The 20,944-nt window shown below is 40.6% G+C and overlaps 1 protein-coding gene across 2 annotated transcripts; it reads left to right on the top strand.

Moving 5' to 3' along the window:
* Positions 1-8,057: 8,057 nt before the first annotated feature.
* On the top strand, positions 8,058-20,867 carry IRAK1BP1 (interleukin 1 receptor associated kinase 1 binding protein 1). 2 transcript variants are annotated; one of them, XM_080388136.1, is made up of 4 exons: positions 8,058-8,673; positions 15,289-15,354; positions 19,416-19,546; positions 20,550-20,867. In XM_080388136.1, the coding sequence occupies exons 1-4, from the start codon at positions 8,377-8,379 to the stop codon at positions 20,818-20,820; spliced, it is 765 nt and encodes a 254-aa protein (XP_080244262.1). In that variant the 5' UTR covers positions 8,058-8,376; the 3' UTR covers positions 20,821-20,867. The 2 variants fall into 2 exon arrangements, with proteins under 2 accessions (XP_080244262.1, XP_080244263.1); XM_080388137.1 differs by lacking the exon at positions 15,289-15,354.
* The last annotated feature ends 77 nt before the right edge of the window (positions 20,868-20,944 follow it).

The following is a 20,944-nucleotide window of genomic DNA, read 5'->3' as shown; positions in this document are numbered from 1 at the left end:
TGCCAGCTCTTCTTCTGTCATCCCTTCTTCTGGCAGTTGCTATGCATTATCCTACCGTCTCTGCAGGTCTTACCTGTTCCAATTTTTTCTCTGGCACTCAGCCTTTTTTGATTAGGGAGCCTCCAGAGCTCTTCAAAAGCATTTTTATAGGCAATTTTTCCTGTGAACATCTCTTGGCTGACCTTTGAACTGTGATTTGGCTTTTCTCCTTCTGTATCACTTACATTTCCTCTAACCCAGTTGCTGTTGCAATTGCAGTGGCTATTCTAAGACTATGTTATTGAAATATAATTTCTTTAAATCTCAGTTACTAAGCAATCTACTCTGTGCATTTAGTTACTCATTCCCAAGTTACACATTACACTACTTCTACTGTTTCAAACCCTAGAAAAGTCTTTTCCACTAACCAAAAATAAGATCAGGAGACATAGTTCCCAACTTTTCCCCCCATTGACAGTTGCACGGTTTGAGGACGGGTCAGTAGGCTGCCTGATCAAGGTGTTCCAGTGACAGTAACTGCTGTAACAAGCATTTGCACTTGGGAGCAATCCAAGTGTCTGCCTGTGCCAAAAGTCTGCTGTGGACTTAGGAACAAAAAACACCTTAGACACCCTTTGACAACAGGAACACCATCACCTCTTCATTCGCGTTGTGTAGGGTGGTACTTGGGGCAGATGCTCAGGCCGGGAGCTGTGGTCACTTGCAGAGAGCCTGTCAGTTCAGGGAGAAAAGCTTTTGGTGGCAGGCACCTAACCCTTGCATTTAGAAACCATGCTGAACTGTCTTTTCTGCCAAAGAAATCGCCTCCAACAATATACACAAAAAACATACAGGAAGATAAGTATTAGGCAGTGAACACTGGTATTATCACTCTACAGCGTTTCATTCCAAACTGCACCACTGGATATAGTCTGAGCACTATTCTAAGTCTTTAACACTCAGCTTAACTTTTCATAGGGAACAGGGTTAGGGTTTCTAGGGAAACCTCTTTTGTGGAAGGACATGAAGAAGAGAGTGGTAACATGGCAAATTTAGTCCTCCAAGAAATTCCAGAAATGTGGGGGGAATCTGTAAAAGGTAGAGGTGAAAAAAGATAAGGTAGAGGCTTGGATTGAGTAGAGTGAGCTGGGAAGCAAACCCCACAGGATATAGTCAAAACCCAGGGTCTTCAAAGGCAAGAATTTGAACTCTCATCATGGAAAATCTGAGGGATAACAAATGAAAGCTTGCCAAAAATAGAAAGAAAACATCGATTTCTGTTGACAGTTCCAGTAACAACTTATGTATGGGGAAAAAAGCCTTGGGAGAAAAGTTAGGGAGACATTTCTAACAGTTTCACTTACCCTTTTAAGGTTGTCACTGTGTCACTATCTGCTTCTTTCTAACGTTCATTCCCCTGAGTACATGAAAGCACACGCTTGCTGTCAGCTGCCCTGGTCTGAGCCTCCCACCTCTGCTTCTTCTCATCCAAATTCTTGCATGTCACATTTCAGCTAGTTTCTGAATTAGCTACTCCCGTAGCTATGCTTACCTCTCTTGCTTACAGCATCTGCAGCTTAATCTTTGGATGCGTACATTTAAAGCAAGTATCTGTTAAATGCACCTTTACAGTTGTTTTGTATGTTTATCGTTTCAGATCAATGGACATAATTAACAACAAAGTCATTAAGAAGATCCATAACAAAACCAAAGTTGCACCTTGCTGCAAATATTTAAATGATGCAATGTCACATACTGCAATTTTTTTTCTTTTAAAGAAGATGAAGATCATCCAATGACCGGCCTAGGTTTACAGTGATCAGTTCTTTACCTTTTCCTCCACCAACTGTGTAATAGAAAGATCTCATCTATGAAAAACTATTAATTGATAGTTTGGGAATGAAAGACTAAGGAAAGGAAATCTTCAGTCTGTGTATAGTCAAACTATTGATTTCCTTGATACAGGAGATTCAAATTATACAGTCAAGTCTAATAATAACCGCCTGGGTAATGTTATGAAAGCTAACATTTGTTGCATTGCATACCCGATTGACCTCGTGCTTCGAGACATTAAACTGTAATTTGCCCTGTTGAAAATTCCATGTCATGTTGTGACACTGGGATAGGTTCAGTATAGTTAAATAAATAAATAACATCTAAGGGAAAGAGTATTTTATATTTTTTTAAAAAAAAATCTAATTCAAGCTTAGATAGACATTTTTTAAGCATTGATTTTTCAGTCATCTATTTTCCATTGTGTAATTTCCATTACATTAACAAAAATGTGAGCAAGCAGACAAATTCCAGGAATAGGATGGATAAAAGCTGCCCTGAGGAAAAAACAGCCCTGGGCCCACACACTTAAGAGTTTAAGGCTTATTGACAAATCAGATCATACCCACAAGCAAAGAATAGGGTCTAAGAACCTAGCCCCAGAAAGAAATCCACTTGGAATGAAAACTCCTTTCCATGGCATTTTGAAGCTGGGACAATGGTCTCTGCAATCGGTTGTGAGAGAGGGAAGTGAAAGAGGTGGCGCATGGGGAACCCTGTCTGAAATTAAGGGACCATTCATTAGCAGTTCCTAAGCACAGCTCCTTATGCTTGGGGAAAGAGGGAGACCACAGTCTCTTAAAGCAGTGTTTCTCCGTTGTTGCTGATTATAATTAAGTCTGAATCAGTGCATTCCTTGAATCTCCTGGCAAAAAGGATATAAGCAAACAAGAGACACTGAGGACATCTAAGGCGCCAGGAAGCGAAAAATATCTCTAATATCAGAGGGTCTTTTTATAAATGGGTAGCCTAAAATCTGCTAAGGACTGCTTGAAAAAAATAGACTTCTTAATTTCTAGCCTCTTCTAATCTGCATTTTCTGGTAATCTAGGTGGCATGTAAATTCACCTTTGTTTTAGCAGTTGAAATAATTAATAAATAGCTGCCCAAGAACAGCAAGAGGCTCTCCATAACAAAGTCTTTCCATCAAGACAACTCAGTCTTTTAAAACTCTCTCAACTTCTAAACTCTGAAAGTTGTATGGCCTCTTATGGAGGTCAGGACACAGGGATTTCTTTTGGTAGTAAAATCCAGTATTCTGTAATTCTCCCCAATTATACGGCTGCCTCCACAAAGCTCCTTTAAAGTGTTCCTGATGAACATGTAATTGCTGTAATTGCCAGGTTCCTGGTGGTGAAATTACAGAGGTATACTGCCTTGCTAAAGAGGAGTATTTGTGGCCAGTCAACATTAAGATGTTTAACAGTGCTTATATATGAGAAGTATACATCTGTGTTCATTCACAGTTATTGTGAACTTCTAAGAAAATATAAAATCATAGACCGGAGAAAATATATATTATTTCCTTCATAACTCATGAAAGCTCAGATGACATTTTAACTAACAAATGGAGACTTAGTATTAAAATTGTTAAGCATGTAAATTTTAATTAAGAGATGCTTATAGTATCTTAAATTACGCTTTAATTATCAGATTCTACAGAATTACGATCTTTAAGCTATGAATTTATTTATAATTTTTTATATATTGCTTCTTTTGACACATATTTTTTTAGCAAAGATTTACTGCTTACAGAGAGTAATTCCAGGCCATTTCCTCACAAATGCAATACTGAAGACTACTTCAAGGACTCATTTAGCTTTTCTGTAATGTTCGTACTCTTGAACAGGGACTGTGACTTTTTTCACTTTTAGGTGCTGCTGAGCACAGAACATGAGATATTTCAGTGACATCTAGCACAGAAACCAGTTTTAAATCTTATTTCTACTAGTCTTAACCTAACTTTCTCTGACAGCATTATTAATATCAGTATGTTCCATGATTCAGTTGTGAAGAACCACAGTATCTTAACTAATTTCAGTAGCAACTGTATTAAGTTCTTTACAGTTTTACAAAAATGGTCAATAACAATGTTCTGATGGTTTTTGTACTGTTGGCTTTCAACCAGTACATTAAATCAACGTCAATAGGTAGCTGCAGTCAGAAAACGATTTCATTGCTCACATTATATGTTAAAGTTGACTTAGAAGAACAGAGTAAAAAAATCTCCACTTTTATTAACAGGACCAATTTAAAACTAGAAGTCCGATCACATCTGCACCCAGCCAGAGTCAGTGGTTTTGTACAGTTACCTCTAACATCACTCTATCTTGTTCAGGAGGAAGCCTGAGAGGAAAAGAATCTGTGAGATGCTGAGCTGTTTAAAGGAAAATAAGATGTGATGAATCCATCCATATTCTCCAGCAATACTGCCACTTCCCATACTTGGGCTGCAAATTCTGCTCATTGGAGTGTGTCTTTCAGCAAGCAATATCTAGAGCAGAGACTCACTGATTAACCTCCTGAGCTATGGAAATTGTTAACAGCCCTTGGAAATTCTGTAGGCAAGGTCAGAGTGAGAAGACTGGAGACATTGCTCTTTCTCTATAGACCTCTATGTTGTTACAGGGAAAACCTCGTTTTTGCTTTAAAATTCTCATCGATCTCACCTTCTGTGAGCTCTAGTATGTTCCCCTCAAGCCTCAGCAAGTCTCAGTTATTCTTACTAGTCCATGAGTGGAAAAAAGCCTCCTAAGGACACATATTTCCTTAAAACAGACTTCACAGAAATCATTTAAGTTCCACATTAGCTCCACCTTACCCAGTAAATTTTGACCTTGTAAATAAAACACCAGCAAGGGCACGGCTACTAGATTTGTTCTCTCTTTCTTCCATGCATGTTTCTTCTTAAAAAATTTAAAAAATTCAAGTAAAACTTTAGAACTCCTTGGTGATCATTATTAAGAATTCAGTAATTTAGAACTCTGACAAATTAGATTTAGATTTTGAGGAAGGATTTTCTATTTGCTCAGCTAACCTTCTCAATTTTGAGTCTCACATGGGTTTGAAAAGGTAGCAAATCTGGCTTATGGTGAGTATTTATTTGCCCTACAGAGTGGTTGTGAATGCCATGCAAGAAGTGGGTGACTGACCGACTTTGCCTAACAACGTTGTAAGGAATAACCAGGCAATACATAGATATGAATAGGGCGTCCATTCATTAAATGTTTTACAGTACGTCAGCATCTGAGACACATGACAGAAAGACACCAGTCACTATGGCTACTGCTAATTGTCCTTTCACAAAAAAGAAGCTTTAACAGATTTCTGCCTCACACACATTCCAAACCCCAGAAATCTTACCTCGCTAAATAAATCCAGCTCCATTGCTACAAATCATAAGCAATGTAGCACTTTACTGCTACCAAACAGAAATAGAACCAAACATAAAACCATCTGTTTCCTAAGGAAAAAAAAAAAAAAAACCACCAACAAATCCCACACACAATTTAGCACCTCCTCCATCTCTTCGCAGTCTGTAGTTAAGTCTTCAATATTTTAATTCAGCTGTAAGTTAGCAGAATGATATTCACAATTGAATTAGCTTTTCCAACTCTGAAACAGCAGTTTATTCCACCATTTTAAAAAATACCTCCTGGTCAAACTGTAAGTCAGAAAAAGCTTATTTTGGCTTTATATTCAAATTCTGAGTGACAGACTCTCAATATACTTAAACTGGAGCTTTGCAAATTGCCCTTAAAGAGTGCAAAGTAAATTCAATAACTTTAGCTATTTTTTATCCTTAGTGTATGATGTTCTTATAGCACATGCTAATTACTCAATAACATTTGACCTTGTTTCATAGAGAAGTATTTTTCCATAGATTAATTTGCGTCTAAGGTAATTTTATAACTGGCCTTAGAAAAGGTCTTCCAGGATTCACCCAATTAAGCTCATAATTATGATATCTTTTTGAAATATTTCTGTTTCACTGTTCCCAGAAAGTCAAAGATCATAAAGCATTGATTCATGAAGTGTATAACACATAGGAGATTTCATTGTATTTACATATATGCATGTAGCCACTCCAACAGATTTTGTTTGATACAGGCTGTCTTTCAATAAAAGGCAAATCACTTTTAATAAACAGCTAAATCAGAATAGTCTTGAACAAACAAAAACAACCTGGAGAGTACACAATTTGGCTTCATTACATTATCCAACACTTTAAAAGTTGTATTGATGACCTCCTGACAAGCAGCATTAAAAATGTGGAGGGTCTCTATTAATACTGTTACATATTTAAGGAAATCCTCTGTAAACATATTGGCTAAACTAAAAAGAGTACATACTGCTGCAACAGACTACTTTCAAAAGCATTTTTAACTCCCTATTTACTGAAAAAAAATATTTCTGAGGAATATACATTTATAATTGCCTCTACTAATTTTCCTTTTATATTTTATTTCCTAAAGTCAGCAGTGCCCAGAGTTTATTCATGTAAGCTCTCAAATTGATTTACGTTAAGTGACTAAGCACCATATTTCTGGATTCTGTTACAAGCTTCTTCTGTGTCTTCTCATATCACTTTGATCAGTTACACTCAAAATTTTAGGTGTGTCTACTTTTGGTTATTCATGCTGAGAAACACGGAGTGTCATCTCCAGAGGTAATGAATACCTATCAGGTTCAATCCATTTAATTTGAAGCTTTAAGTATTCAACAAATATGGAGAGAAAAACAGATTCAAAGGCAGAAGACTCAAAAAGTCATGAGGCATGCAGAAGTCATAGATACCTCTTAAGGCAGATGCGATATTAATGATGGGAAAGGAAGTTTGTACAGAAACTCCCTAATGATGGGACATGAAGCACGCATCACACCAAGCAGATTAATGAGGGGGAAAAAAGACAGGGCTTCAAATCACTTAATGTTTCTTTTTCCTGCCACCTCCAAGGAATTTGCATCTGACTTGTAAAATCAGGTCTTGATGTCTTTACATGTCATGTTTTTACCTAGAAGGAGATATAGCAGTATTTATCTGTACCATGTCACGCAGACTTTCTGATGTCTGCAACATGAATTCTGAAGGCTGCAAGACCTTGTATAAGCATACAGTATCATCAGCTTGAAGCCTCAGTGCCAGATTCCAGATTTCAGGTAATCAAAACATGTAACTGTTGTAACATGTTTACAAAACATGTAAACAGTGATGATGTATCCAGAGTCCTTTCCAAAAATCCTCATACAAATAAGACCTGACATACAGAGCTAGTCACTGAGCTAGCCATTTCAGTCACTCGGACAGGCTGGAGAACTGAAGTGAGAGGCATCTCGTGAAGTTCAGCAAGTGGAAATGCCAGACCCTGTGTCTGGGGAGGAACAAACCCATGCACTAGTGCACGCTATGGCCTGACTGGCTAGGAAGCAGAAAAGGACTTGGGGGTACTGACAAACAACAAGCAGATCATGCGCCCACATGGCAAAGCTGGCCAACAGCATCCTGGCCTGGATTAGAAGCGTTGCCAGCAGGTCAAGGGAGGTGATCCTTCCCCTTCTTTCAGCACTGGTGAGGCACACCTATAGTGCTGTGTCCTGTTCTGGGCTTCCCAGTACACAGGAGATATGGACATACTGGAGAGAGTTCAACAAAAAGCCATACAGATGATGAAGGGACCAAGGCATCTCTCCTGTGAGGATGGGCTGAGAGAGCTGGGACTGTATAGCCTGGAGAAAAGAAGGCTTAGGGGGAATCTTATCAAGGTATATAAATGCCCGATGGGAAGGAAAGAAGACAGGGGAGTCAGGCTCTTCTCAGTGGTGCCCAGTGACAGGATAGGACACAGACTAAAACACATGATAACTCCATATGAACAGAACAAAACTCTTACGGTGAGTGCAGTCAAACACTGGCATGGGCTGTCCAGAGAAGTTCTGGAGTCTCCATCCTTTGAAACATCAAAACTCAAGCGAACATGGTCCTGGGCAATCTGCTCTGGCTGACCCTGCTTGGGCCAGGAGCTGGAGCCCCTCTCAAGAGGTCTCCTCTCACCTCAAGCAACCTGTGATTCCCAGAGAAGCCGAACTGCAACCCTCTGCAGAGGGCATCGTTAGCAGGACCTGGCCAGCAGACATTAGCAAAGCCAACATGAGTGCTCCAAGACCCCTCCACAGAGGACCAGCAGCACTGACCTTAGAATGGGTTTTAACCACCCCTGCCACCAGCGGAAGCCACGCTGCAGCCCTCCCTCCGCAGCCAGCCACTACAGCCCTCCTCCTCACACCCGCAGGTTGGGCCAGACGTTAACATAATGGAAATATATGATAATAGGTCAAAAACGGTAGAAAAGGGACTGCTTTTCCTCAGACGACGCGCACCCACACCCCGCCTGGCCCAGCCGCCCGCCCCAGCCCCGTTCCGGCGCCGCCGCAGCCGCGCCCTCGGGGCCCGCCACGGCCGCGAGCAGCCTCGCTCTGGCAGCCGGGCGGTGGCGGTAGGGAGCTGAAGGGGGGCGTCACGTGGGCGCCTCCCAGGGTGCAACGGGCGCGCCGGCGTTGGTTGCTATGGTGCCCGGGGGGCCCGCCGCCATGGCGCTGCCCGCGCCGCCCCCCGCCCGCGTCTTCGCGGAGCTCGTCCCGGCCCCGGCAGAGGCCCCGGCCCCGGCGGGACGCAGCGGCCCACCGGCGCTGTCCGGGCGGGAGGTGCACGTAAGCGGCAGCGCGGAGCTGAGCGCTGGGCCGGACCGGGCGCGGGTGTCGCTGCGGCTGGGCAGCCGGAAAGGGGCGGCCGGGGCGGCGCGGAGCAGCGTGGCCCGCCGGCTGGAGTACATCGCCCAGAGCGCCCGCCAGCGCGGCGTCCCGGTGAGAGCCGCTGCCCCGCCTGCAGCGCCGGGCGCGGGGTCCTCTGTGGGGCCGGGCGCCGAGCGGGAAGGCGAGCGGAGGAGCGGGCGGGGCAGCTCCCCTCAGCTGCGGGGGGCGGCCGGCACCGCCCGGTCGGCGGGGGGCGGCCTGCGGGGTGAGGTGCCTTCCTGCGGCCGCGGGAGCAGGGGCGGCCGGGCGGGGCCGCCCGAGGGGACGGGCGCCTGCAGAGGGGCCCCGGCACCGCTGCGAGGGGCGCTGCGTCCCCCGGCCGGGCCGGCGGGAGGCAGGAGTGACGGGGTTTGGGCCTCCGGGCCTCCGCCCTGGGAATGCAGCGGCCGCTGCGGCACCGCTGTGGAACCCTGCCTGACTTCGGGAGGTTGCGGCTTTGCCAGCCTTGGCAGAAAAGGTGGAATGGAGTTCCTCGGGCTGACCCAAGGGTTGCTTGTTTTGCGTCTGAAAACCCTGCTTCGACTGTTTCAACCGTTCATGTAATACAGCATCCTCACGTGATGGAACTGAGCAGGGGTACACAGCAGCATAACTTAACCTATACATGTGTGTGTCAGTATAACTATGTCCTTACCATAGCTTAGTGACAAATGCCAACAGACCTTCTTCCTCTCTTTTTTTTCTTGTTCCACTTGGAGAGGTATGAAAAAACGTGAGATGTGATCAAGATAGCTGAAGTGACGGGAGCCCCTTGTGGCCTCAGAAAGTTCCTTTACCATAACAAGGTTTTTTTGGCCTCAAGAAGTCATTTTATGATGGTGAGAAAAGCATTGTCCTACCTTTAAGGTCTTGTCTACATTGTAAATGCTCCATAAGGGTGATACTTCTTCTAGCAATTGTTCTGCTGATGCTTTTTGGATTTTATAAAACAGTTTTAGACGGCGTTCCACACCTAGGACTCTTGAAAAGAGACCAAAGCTGATCTTTGGTGGAATAAGTGGTTGCTTTTGAAAAGTTACTTACCACTGAAGTTCCCTTGAAGTTTGTGCCTTTTTAGTGTGTTCACAAATGAGCTGGAAAGAAGGGAGATGACAGAGTTTGCTATCAACACTAAATTACTCAATGTAGTAAAAAAGGAGAAACTGCAGAAGGGTTTCATGATACTGCATGATGTTACAGTGCAATTCAGTGTTAGTAAGTGCAAAGTAAGAAAGTAAGCTACTTGGTGTAAACAGTAATGTGGGCATGCAACGTCACTGTAAGCACATCTCAAATGCTGCATGCATTTGAAGATAGGTGCTGACTCCAACTTTTTTTCCCCCCACAAAAAAGGATGTACGGTTTTCTTCTAGAACTGATAGTGATGATATCTCTGTTTCTGTAGTAGCTAAATAAAGCATTTGTTCAGGAATAAAGAAGGCAATAAAAAAGACCCCTTAACCCCTGGTTTAAAGTCTCATATTGCAGTTATGGGACTAGATGGCAAGGACACATGGAGGCTGCTGGATATGTGGGCTAGGTCCATGATCCTGCTCCCTATGTTTTTCCTGAATGCAGGGCTGGGTGTGTGCTTGTCACAGGGAGCACGATTCCATGGCCATCAGAATGACTTGTTCAGTCAGAAATGATGCATTTTTGTATGGGATTACAGGTTGAATGCCTTCAGTTTCTATTAAGTGAGTTAACAGGATTTTAAAGTCTTGTGGATTTTAAGAAGAGGAACGGGAGAAGAGAAGGCAACTGCTCATACATTTATTTTTATTAGTAGAGGAGACAATAAGCTTTGTACCCCATATTATGGTGAGCTATCATATCAGGGGGTATTTTCATCCTGACTACAATTAAAATAGCTCTTCAGAATGTGGATAGATTAGATAAGGTAGTTACAGATATTTACCCTACTGTGAATCTGAATAACCAACTTCCAGTTTTAGCATGAGCTTTATTGAATTAGGATAGTATGGAGCATTTGACATGGTGATGGCACACAAAAGGAGTAGGCAGGATGTTAAGTAAGTGAGCATGCGTTAGATGGGCTGTGCATGCTGCTCCAGGGTAGAAAAAAATAATTGCAAAATGAAGTATGACCTGAACAGACAAATGGTTTTATTTGGCTATATGCAGCTGGTTCTGAACTGTAATGGGAGCAAGTAAGCGGCGGTGGTGTAACCTAGGTGGAGAGTGGACTGTCTTTATGATGTGAGAGCATTCAGTGTCTTATTATAATAATTTCATAGTAATCTTTTGCTGTTTCAGAGGTGCCGTGCATTGGAGAATGGAGATGTTCTTTCTACTTATTTGAGGGACTGTGAAATGCTGCTTAAGTTGTGGGTTTCTCAGTGTTAGCAAAGTGTTAGCTCTGGGGAACTCTGGAAAAAAAAAAAAGTAACTTCATGTTGTTTTTCTCAGAGTAGTTCCCTGCGGTATAATTTTTAGTGCTTTGTTCCATCCAATTTTAAATCACTCCACTGCTGGAGCTTTTATTTGCCTTGTGGCTTTTCTACTAACAACTCTCACTGCTGACAATTTGTTCTTAACTGCATTTGCTAACATCACTTGTAGCTAACACCATTCTAGGCCACTGTAAAATTAATAACTCTTCACAATCTCCATATGGTTCTAGTTGTTGCAAGCTTATCTAAGGCCTCTTTAGAAATCAGCTGCCTAGTCTATATATTTATTTTTAATTAATCTGTAGAATAATTTCCTTAACCCTTGTTGTTGCTATTGTAGGAAGTCTGTGAGATCAGAAGTGTGTAACCTTTGCAGCAGCAGGAGCTTGCATTAGCAGCTTGTCAGGATGCCTGGGGGCAACACCTAATTTCCATATATATTTACACAGGATTTTAATCAGAAATAGATGCACATAGTAGCATTTATTTATAGAGTGCTGTAAGTATATGCAGCACTTCAGAGCACAGACTCTGCTTTGAAGGCTGCAGGGAAAGTAAAAGCAATGGGGAAACCAATCTCTTACTTGGTCCAGCTGCTCAAAAGTAATGTTTTTTTCTTTTTCTCTAGAAGAAAACTGGCTTTATATTTACCACCCATGATTTATTTGGGGAGTGGTGTGATGATGACACTTGTTTTCTTTAATCACTGTATCTAACAATTGGCATTGGCCATCTTGTTTAAAAATAACAGTGATAATATTTGTCATACTGATCAGCGTGTCATTTAACAAACTATATCCAGTGATCTCTGGCTTAGAGTTTGTACTGGGATATGTAATTTGATATATGTGCAATATTCTCCATAATTCAAAACTGTTATTTAGGAGTCACAGTTACGGATGCACATCCATACAGTTGGTGAAAAAGAGATTTTTACGTTTTGCTCACTCAGTTGCAAAATCTTGCAATTTCAATATATCCTTGAATAAGAAAGGCAGAAACCTGCGTAAGTCCTCATGGTTTTTAGACTGCCACATATTTTAAGAAATACCCCCAAAGCATCCTTACAGTTGCTGAGTACAAATCTGCTTTTTACCTTTCTTAAAATAACTGTTATGTATACTTCTGTTATTTCTTGAATGTATGTTAAGCAGCAGAAACTTCCTTACTGTAGATTTTTAGGTCATTGTTCTGTTCCTCTCATACCAAACAGAACAGGCAGAGTGAGGCGATGAAAGGCTGGAGCAGAGGTACCCGATGCCCAGCTGGGGTGTGCACTGACTGTAGGTGCTGATCATCCTTAACTGTCTGGGGATGCTACGATGGATAGACTGTTAGGAGATATGACCATATACCAAGACTCTCATTAACCATTTATTTAGTACTAAGAACAAAAAAGCTATATTCAGGTGGAAGAAGCTAATTCTTTTTGTTGTTGGAATATACTTTCCTTAATGTGAAGTTATATTGGCTATATCAGTGCAAATGTACAAGTAAATAGTAAGGTAGGTTTCCAGGTGTCTCCAGATTTTTTTACTTGTAACTACACATACCAGTGTAACTTATGACAACAGTGCATAAGTGTACATTTCCAAACTATAAACACTTTCCCTTACTAAGGCTGGTCTGGTGTTGCATAAAAAGGTCTCAGTTTTGTTAACTGCGTAACCAGGAGCAGAACATAAAACTTCATCGGCAGATAGGCTTTTCTCATACCGTATTGTTATATAGCTGTCTCCTTGAAGTGTGCTTTTGCAACTTACCTCTTTAGTTTTCTCCCTGTTCTCTTCTGGGGAAAGCAGCAGTCACTCCTGTAAACAGTGATGGTGTTGTGAGGGTGGCCACAACGGTTCTGTGAAGAAGATATGGTTCAGGAGTAGTAGATAGGTAGGAGGAAGGGATATATTGTTGAAAAGAAGGAAAATATAAGGCAAAGCACAGTTCTAGACTTGATATTATAAGCCCAATGAGATATTGATTGTCTTTTGCATTTTTTTTTTTTTTTTAGAGTACCTGCAGCAGTGATCGATGGTTTATGTCACTGTTGGCTCAGAAAATAGGCTATATAAGCAGAATGGAGGTGCGATTCTGTTAAGAACTGCTCAATGGCTTCTGGAGTAATTGAGTTATCACATAATGATAATATTATATTCATTTAATTTTCCTACTGTGATTCTTGGCCCACAGATTTAGAAAGTGGAGAAAGTTATTCCAGAAGTCCAGAATACCTGACATATCAGAAGTGTAGCTTTGCTGAAGTCACACTTGAAACTATTTTTCCTGTGGATATTGCAATCAAATGGATAGTTCCTCAGCCAAAATATGAACGCTAGACATACACAGTAGGAAAAAAAGACTTTTGCTTTTGATGTAGTTGAAGTCTGGATTCCAGTTTAAAATTCTCTTGTCACCTACCTGTCTTTTCCATTATCTTTGTCTAAACACACTCCCAAACAGGAACAAAGTATCTAACAGAAGATGTATCACAGGAGGCCACCTTGTTATGAATTCAGCAATTATTTCGTCCATTTATCTTCAATAACACATACAGCTACTGTCAAATCCGGTGAGATAAAAATCAGCTATGAGGGAAATTTTAGAATATGTGGCACAAAATGACCTTTCACTCCTATTGCATTGATCTTGCAATAGCTCCCGGAGCCACTGGGTGGCACTGTCCTTAAATACACAGGAACCTTGTGGAGGGCAAAATCAAATTGGAATACTTGGATCCACTCGGCATGAAAGAGAACTTTTTTAAAAAGGATTCACGAGTGGGGACAAGGGAAAGCAAACACATTTTTTTCTATGTTTACTCTAAAGCATAGTTATTTCTGTAAAATATGAATTGTAGAAGAAAGCTTTTCTGTGTGGTTATTTCTATAAGATATGTAAGAGCTCTAGAAAAAAAATATCTTTCTTGCCAGTTGCAATTGGATTCTATCATAAATAGTAAGATTTGCTCCATTTTGTAAATTAAATGAGTTGCTGGTGCTGGACTGACTTGATCGCTCTTTGGAAAACCTCAGCCACCCATGCTGCTGAAGTACCTCAAACCTATGACTGTAAAAGGGGAAATACAGTTTTTAGTGACTAACTGGCCCTGGTCCTCGCACTTACCAGAAGAGATTATCCAAAAATAGGACTGTTGTGCTTGAATTTGAGTACTGCCAATCAATCATAAAATTGAAATGTCAAAATTTGTTTCTTGTAGCCTGCTGTGCAATGGTAATTATGGATCTAATTTCCATATGATATTTTAAAAGGAAAATGCTTCTCATGATTAATGTAATTTATATAAAACTGATGCATGCGTGCTACATGATAAACTTGGAGATTTGAGTCTCTGTAGGAAATATTCTGACCTAAAGCATCTTTTGAAATGTGTCAATACTGAAGGAAAATACTGTTTTCTGATGCAAATACATTTAGTAAATAAAAAACTTTTTCAGTAATTAGAAGGGTTAGTATGTGCTTCCCTACAGTTTCTGTGTATTAAATGCAAAGATACATTTACAATTGTAAACTGGGGTGTGTGTGTGTGTGTTATAGTAATTTTGCAATAAATTGTTAATCCAAATTGTTTACCAAAGAGGGGAAGTGGGTGAAAGAAATGTGGTTGTTAGACTGCTAGCAAGCTGGTCAAATATTCAGATGTAACTGGAGTTATTCTGTATCTTAGTTCAGTAGCTTATATACGAGTCTTACAGGATTTGCTAGTGCTCTGTGTAGCCATCATGTTGAATAATGTAGCTGCTGTTAATGCAACAGTGTCACTGGTGGCATAGCCTCTTTTAAGGGTCACCATTGTGCCAGAACAACCACTGCTCGGTCATTGTTCACATCACCTTGCTACAAGCCACTACTGTTAAAATATCTTAACATAAGGGCCTGAAAAGCACTTTTCACATACTAACTTTCTGGAAACAATTGAAGCATCTAGTTTTTTGAACCAGGTGAATTTACAGTTACACACTGAGACACACAGCTTCTAGCTAGCAGTCACTTGTAAGACCTAATTGTTCTCTTCAAGTGAATAGCAGTGAAATTACATTATAGAGCTACTGTATAATTTACTTTAAAAAATGTCAAGAATTCTTCAACATCCAGCTAGTTTTTAACTGAAGAGGTTAGCTTAGAAAATTCCTAATTTCTGTTGCTAAGTCATAAGTAATAAGCCAAAACAGTTCAACTTTCACAGGACAAAATGTACATACATTTCCAACAGATGTTTAATTTCTGTCTTTTAAGATATTCTTGTACTTTGTTTTAGGAAGAAAATATGACTGTAACAGAGGATTTTAGTAGAGTAGAAAATACTTACCAAATGGAAGCAGAGGTATGTATTCAAATTAACCAAAAATAATAACAAATAAAAAAAACAAAACAAAGAAATGTAGCAAGGACCAATGAAAATTTGCATACTGTCTTTCCTCCTGCTGAGGAGTAGGTGCTCTCTTCATTAAAGGCAGCATAGTCCAAAGAAACTATTGGAGGACTGCAGTTTAAAGCAGAGTTCAGCGGCAGTCTTCTGTTGTGTGCAGATCTTGTGTTCTGCTACTGTAATATAGAAAGAATTCTTTTCTTCTAAGATGGATGTGTGCTTTTTAAATGTCACACGATGCTGCAGAAGGGAATATTTGCTTCTGGAGCTCCTCAGTTGTCATTCTGTGGCAGTATAAGCAAGCCCAAGATTCTGCACTCTCCTGCACCCATAACCCTTCCTGTCTTCTACTTCTTGCAAGGAGTTGTACTTAGGTGGATAGGTCAGTTCAGAAAGCTGCTCCAGTTAATAACTTCTTGTCTTTCCAGATTAGCTTTTATTTTTTCCATTATTTTAGCTCCTTGAACTGGAGGCAATGCAAGGCAGAGGACAAGACTGGATGGGAGACAACAGTGCTGTGGCAGCCCTAATCTAGATCTGCTTAAGCCACAGCTGAACAGCACCTGGACTTTGGTCTATTCTACATGACTCTGCCATCAGCTTGCTGCAAGTAAAGCAAAGCTAATTGTTTCCTAGGTAATTGACTTGGAATTCTGTAGGTAAAAAGTGCTGCTAAATAATGTGGGAATAATCCTATTTACTTCAGAAGCAGCTTAAGGGAGTATATTTTTGCACCTTTGTGCTATAGTAGGAAATAAATGTGCTGGAAACATTCACTGAGGGAAATGTTGTGTTTTCAGCCAGTGGATCTTTTTAGAGCATCAAACTTTAATCACTGCCCAGCAAATTTACAGATTCTTACTAAGTAAACTTGGAAGCCTGTCATAAACTGGTAACTGTTTCATAGAACTGTTATTTACAGTCTCCTAAAACAGGGTTCAGCCTCTTCAGTTTGCTTGCTTTAAGGCATATTCTGATCTAAATAAAACTAATAAACACAGGAATAATTCCGAATTTGGAGAACAAAATTTGGGTTTCAAAATGAGTCTTAAAATACTTAAATAGTATGTATCAATGTCATGTTTTGAGTGACTTTAACTTCGTAATGTAGACGCCTATTAAATAACCATGTTTTTTAGATGAGCTGCACTTAACAATTAATAAAATTATATTGAATTATCATTTAGGCTACAGACAAGCTTAAGGTTACAACTTCAGTCTTAAGTGGTAACTTAACCAATCATCTCCCTTCTGCTATTAATTTCAACGTACAACGTTGAAAGCCAATTACATAGATTTAGTGTTCATTTGTAGGCAGCTTGGACCAGCTGTAATTGCTGTTTAAAAATGGTATGGTTGCCTAGGACCTGAGTGTCAGAACTTGAAAAATCTAGCCATAGTACTGCTGTTTTGGCTGCCCTGTGCACTTAAGTTGGTTGCTCTTTATGCGGAGATTAGTTTCTCCTTGCTTCTCCCTTTATGTATGTACTTGTTTCATTAGTGCAGCTTCATAAACCAATGAAGTTCCATTGACCAGCATGTTTGCATACTTCAGCAATATAAATTAATTTAAAATTAACTTCTGCTTACTTCTTCACTAAAGAATTTGCCGTTATATTTGTATTATAAATGAAATCATGGAAGTCACGCATTATTTCATTCTGCAAACTCTTTGTACCATTTGTGTACTGTAAGAGTTTTTAGAGAACAGAAGAAATTCCCAGACAAATAGCTATTTTGAGGGTATAATTAAGAATTCAGGATATGCTTTCAGCTGTAAGGAGATAAACTTTAATTCATTTTATAACAAAGGAAAACATGCAGAACAAGGAAGTTGTGTATGAGATCACAAAGCTCTAATATCTTAATCATAATAAGTCATTTATTGCATGACTGTTTCATGGGATGAAGATTGTTGGTTTTGTGTATTTCTTAATACACCTGCCTCCTTATAAAGCATAACTTCTTGTCCTTTACAGCCTTATTCAAACCTCGTAATGTCCATAAGTGGTTTTGTATACCCACATATTACTTTTTCCACACTTTTTAACCTTAATCATAATTGAAGAAATTGAAACACAGCTTTGCATTTTAATGCTCAGGTATCCTCTGTAAATGTAAGTGGAATTTATTAGATAGCTCTCTAAATGAAGACTGATTTTTAGGAGGAAAATTCAAAGTTAGTTGGTTTCTGCCCCTGAGGGTACCTGATTACTTGCTGCTGCTTTAACAAAGTTCCTGAGTGCCCAGAACTGCCCCAGCCTGAGCAGCTTATCTCTTGCTTAAGACCCACAGTTCTTTTGTTTGGTCATTCTTTTGTTTCATCCCCTTGGGGGAGGTAATCTTGTAAACACAGCAATCTGGAAAACAGTATGACAGTGCTCATAGTGAGACTTTCAACTTTCCACAAAATACAACTATGACAGTTTCCTGGCAAAACAGCACAAGAAGATGTATGCTTTTTATATATGGCAAGAACTCCCACTGAAGAAAGAAATCTAGGTTTAGTTTCATCTTCAGTCTTTCAGAAAGTGATCCAGTCCCCAAGTTACCGGTAAAGGGCATGCAGGCTTGGTACAGTTTTGCACAACAGGCATGACCCTTTGTCCGTGTAGAAGATGGAATTGCCCTGCCACTCCATCTCGGTTAGTTTTGAAGGCCTTAAGCCCAGTTTTGGCTCAGCTGTGTGAAGAGCTACTGAGTCAGTGCAAGGATTCAAGCCAGGATGAGGTTGAGGCTACCAAGGGTAGCAAGGCGTGGGCGTTAATTGCTCTGTGATAACTGTCAATATCCATTTTTTTGCCTTACCCTGTGTATGAAGTAGCCCCCTCATCTCTCACTGAGAGATTCAACTTCCTTGAATTATCTCATTTTCCACAAGGTAACTCTATGGTATGCACAGAGGAAGCTACTGCACTGCAGCTGACGTGCACTAACTTGGATTTCTGTACCATATACCTTCACTCGGATGGATTGCTGCATGGACTGCAGCAATCACAGGGCTGACTGAAAGTCACAGGGGTTGGCGGTGGAATTTTCTTTACCACAGCTTTTTTAATTCCCTTCCTATTGAACCTGTATTATTTTGCAAAAAGAAAAGAGTCAGGGATAGGCGAGAAGGGGAGCCTGACTTGGCGATGGCACTGTACCGGGAAGTGAAGATGAGGGTTTAGTTCTTCTAGAAAGGATTTAGGACCCAAGATTCCTGATTCCTGAATGCCGCAGCAGCTCGGCATCATTGCTTCACTCCTGGCAGCTGCACTATGCCACAGAAAAAGACTGGCTCCTGCCTGGAAAGCTGCTGCCTGGCTGGGGAAGGCCCTAGGGCTCTGGATCCAGGGCTGGTAGTGATGCCTGCTTTGTAGCACTTGGGAAAGCACCTGAAAACCTGATGCATCTCTATTTAATGCTTATTGCCAGAGCCACAGACAACTAGATGTTCAAATCGTTTTTAATCCAAGTCTGAAGTGACCAGTTCTCTGTAGGCACTGAAGTCAATCTGTTCAGCCAACACAGTGAGCCCACTGCAAGCTGGACTGGGCTAGGCTTCATTTAATCTAATAGTTTAGGTTTCTTGAACCTGATATTTGGAATTAAAATGTAATTTTCCTTCCTGCACAATGTTTTCCACATAATTTTGCTTGGGCTTATGCATAATTACCATCTAGTAATCTAAAAAAGGAAAAACGAGGATGCATCTAGTCACATGTTCCAAAGAGCACATTCATTCTTCAAATTGTCTACATACCAAGAATGCCGAACTTCCTCACAAAAGAGCATTTCTTAATCCTCAATTTTAAACCATTTTTGTGAACTTCTTTCTGTTGCAAACCTAATGATAGTCTCTAGGGCTATATAAAAGTGTTCTAAGTAAATAAATGTTGGAATTATATACAGGACTAGTAAGTTTTATGAGCTTGTACGTTATCTGGCTTTATACTGATTTAAATACAAGTGTTGAATCATAGGGGGAAAATGAAAAAAATTACCTGTGTGATGTCTGTGTTCACTCCCAGGTCTGTATTGTATTCAGCGATTTTGGAAAAATGCAGAATGTTTGCAATCTACTCATTGAAAAGTTAGGAACCTCTGTTACCATCAGTCCACCTCATTTCTACCATACACCAGAAGCCATAGACACCCTTCGGTAAGTTCTCTCGCACCACAGATTTTACAGCCTCAGATAACAGTTGATACAAATACATTATTTATACTGTTTGTAATGGGAGCAAATAGGTTTTTTCATACCTATTAAAATTCATGTTCAAAGATTTCAGTATTTGTTTTAAATATAAATTAACGCTGTTCAGCCCAGAAGATAGAGCTTGTGTCCCTGTGCAGAATGTAATAAAAAATATTTTCCCAGTGATTTCCATTGGAAGTATAATTTGCTGTGAATGTTAGGTCAACAGAATTTGACTTTGGTTACATCAGCACATGTAGATTTAATTTGTATTTATTCATGCAGGTACAAGCATGTTACCTAAGTACCCTTGCCAATTCCCATTACTCTTAGCTGCTGACATGATCTGAAAAGAACCACGTACAGTGCTTGCTCAGCATTGAAACATGCTGCTTTGAAGCTCACAGTCTTGATATTTTAGGCATTAGCTATTCAAAGTCCTGCTTTTCCCATTGACATTAGTGGAAGGAAGAGGGAAATCTAATCTTGGCTTGGGTTTTGCCTCTTTAAAGGAAAGAATTACGCCTGGTCCAAGAAACAAGCTCAACTAGCTGCTGCTAACAGTTCTAGAGATGTCAGAAGTGTATCTCCAAGTTATCTATGCAGGAGTCTGGAAATAGACAAGTGATTTCCAGTGATCAGACCAGGTTAAACAGGTGCCAGTATGCTTTACAGCTGGGCCACCCAAACGCCTGGAGCAGAGGGTGAACTCTGGCTCAGCATCACATGCCGGATGCCTGCAACATGTAGGTGTTAGAAATGCTTGGTCGTAGCTGATGAGGATGCTGACATTTTTTCCACACGCTCCCCCCTCAAACTCCTAAACAATCACTCAGCAGCTGGGGGAAGGCGATGTATGCAGTTACAAAAGCTGAGGCATTAAAAAAAAAAAAAAAAACGCTTGGCAGGGAATACTTGTACATCAGTTGGCCCTGCTTGTTATTGTGCTGCTGTTTCTACCTCTCAGCCGTCGAGTATGTGTCACTGCTGTTGGAAACACGCGGCAGAAAGCTCAAGAAGTCTGTCGACTGTTTGGCCAGTCATTGGGAAAACCTTTATTAATAAGAGAAGAAGAAACAAAAGAATGGGGAGGCCACATAGACAGGCATCTGTTGAGCTCCCCAGATTCAATGACTCTGCAGGAAAGAATCCAGAATGCTACTGCTTATGCTTCTTGTAAAGTGTTTGCTGTCTTTGAGATAAAGGGAAAAGAAAACAGAAGAAACAAGTTCTTGTAGAAACTCTCAAATCCTACACATTTTCTTAATAAAGTTTTTATGCCTGCTTTGGTTTTTTTTTGTTGTTGTTTTTACTTTATTCTTATGGTAGCAAGTAGAGTTAAGAGAGAACATCAAGAATGAA

The sequence above is a fragment of the Falco punctatus genome (genome assembly GCF_963210335.1).
Source record: "Falco punctatus genome assembly, chromosome: 5".
Lineage (NCBI taxonomy): Eukaryota > Metazoa > Chordata > Aves > Falconiformes > Falconidae > Falco > Falco punctatus.
Note: the sequence above shows the minus strand (reverse complement) of the source record. Positions and strands in the feature narration are given on the sequence as shown.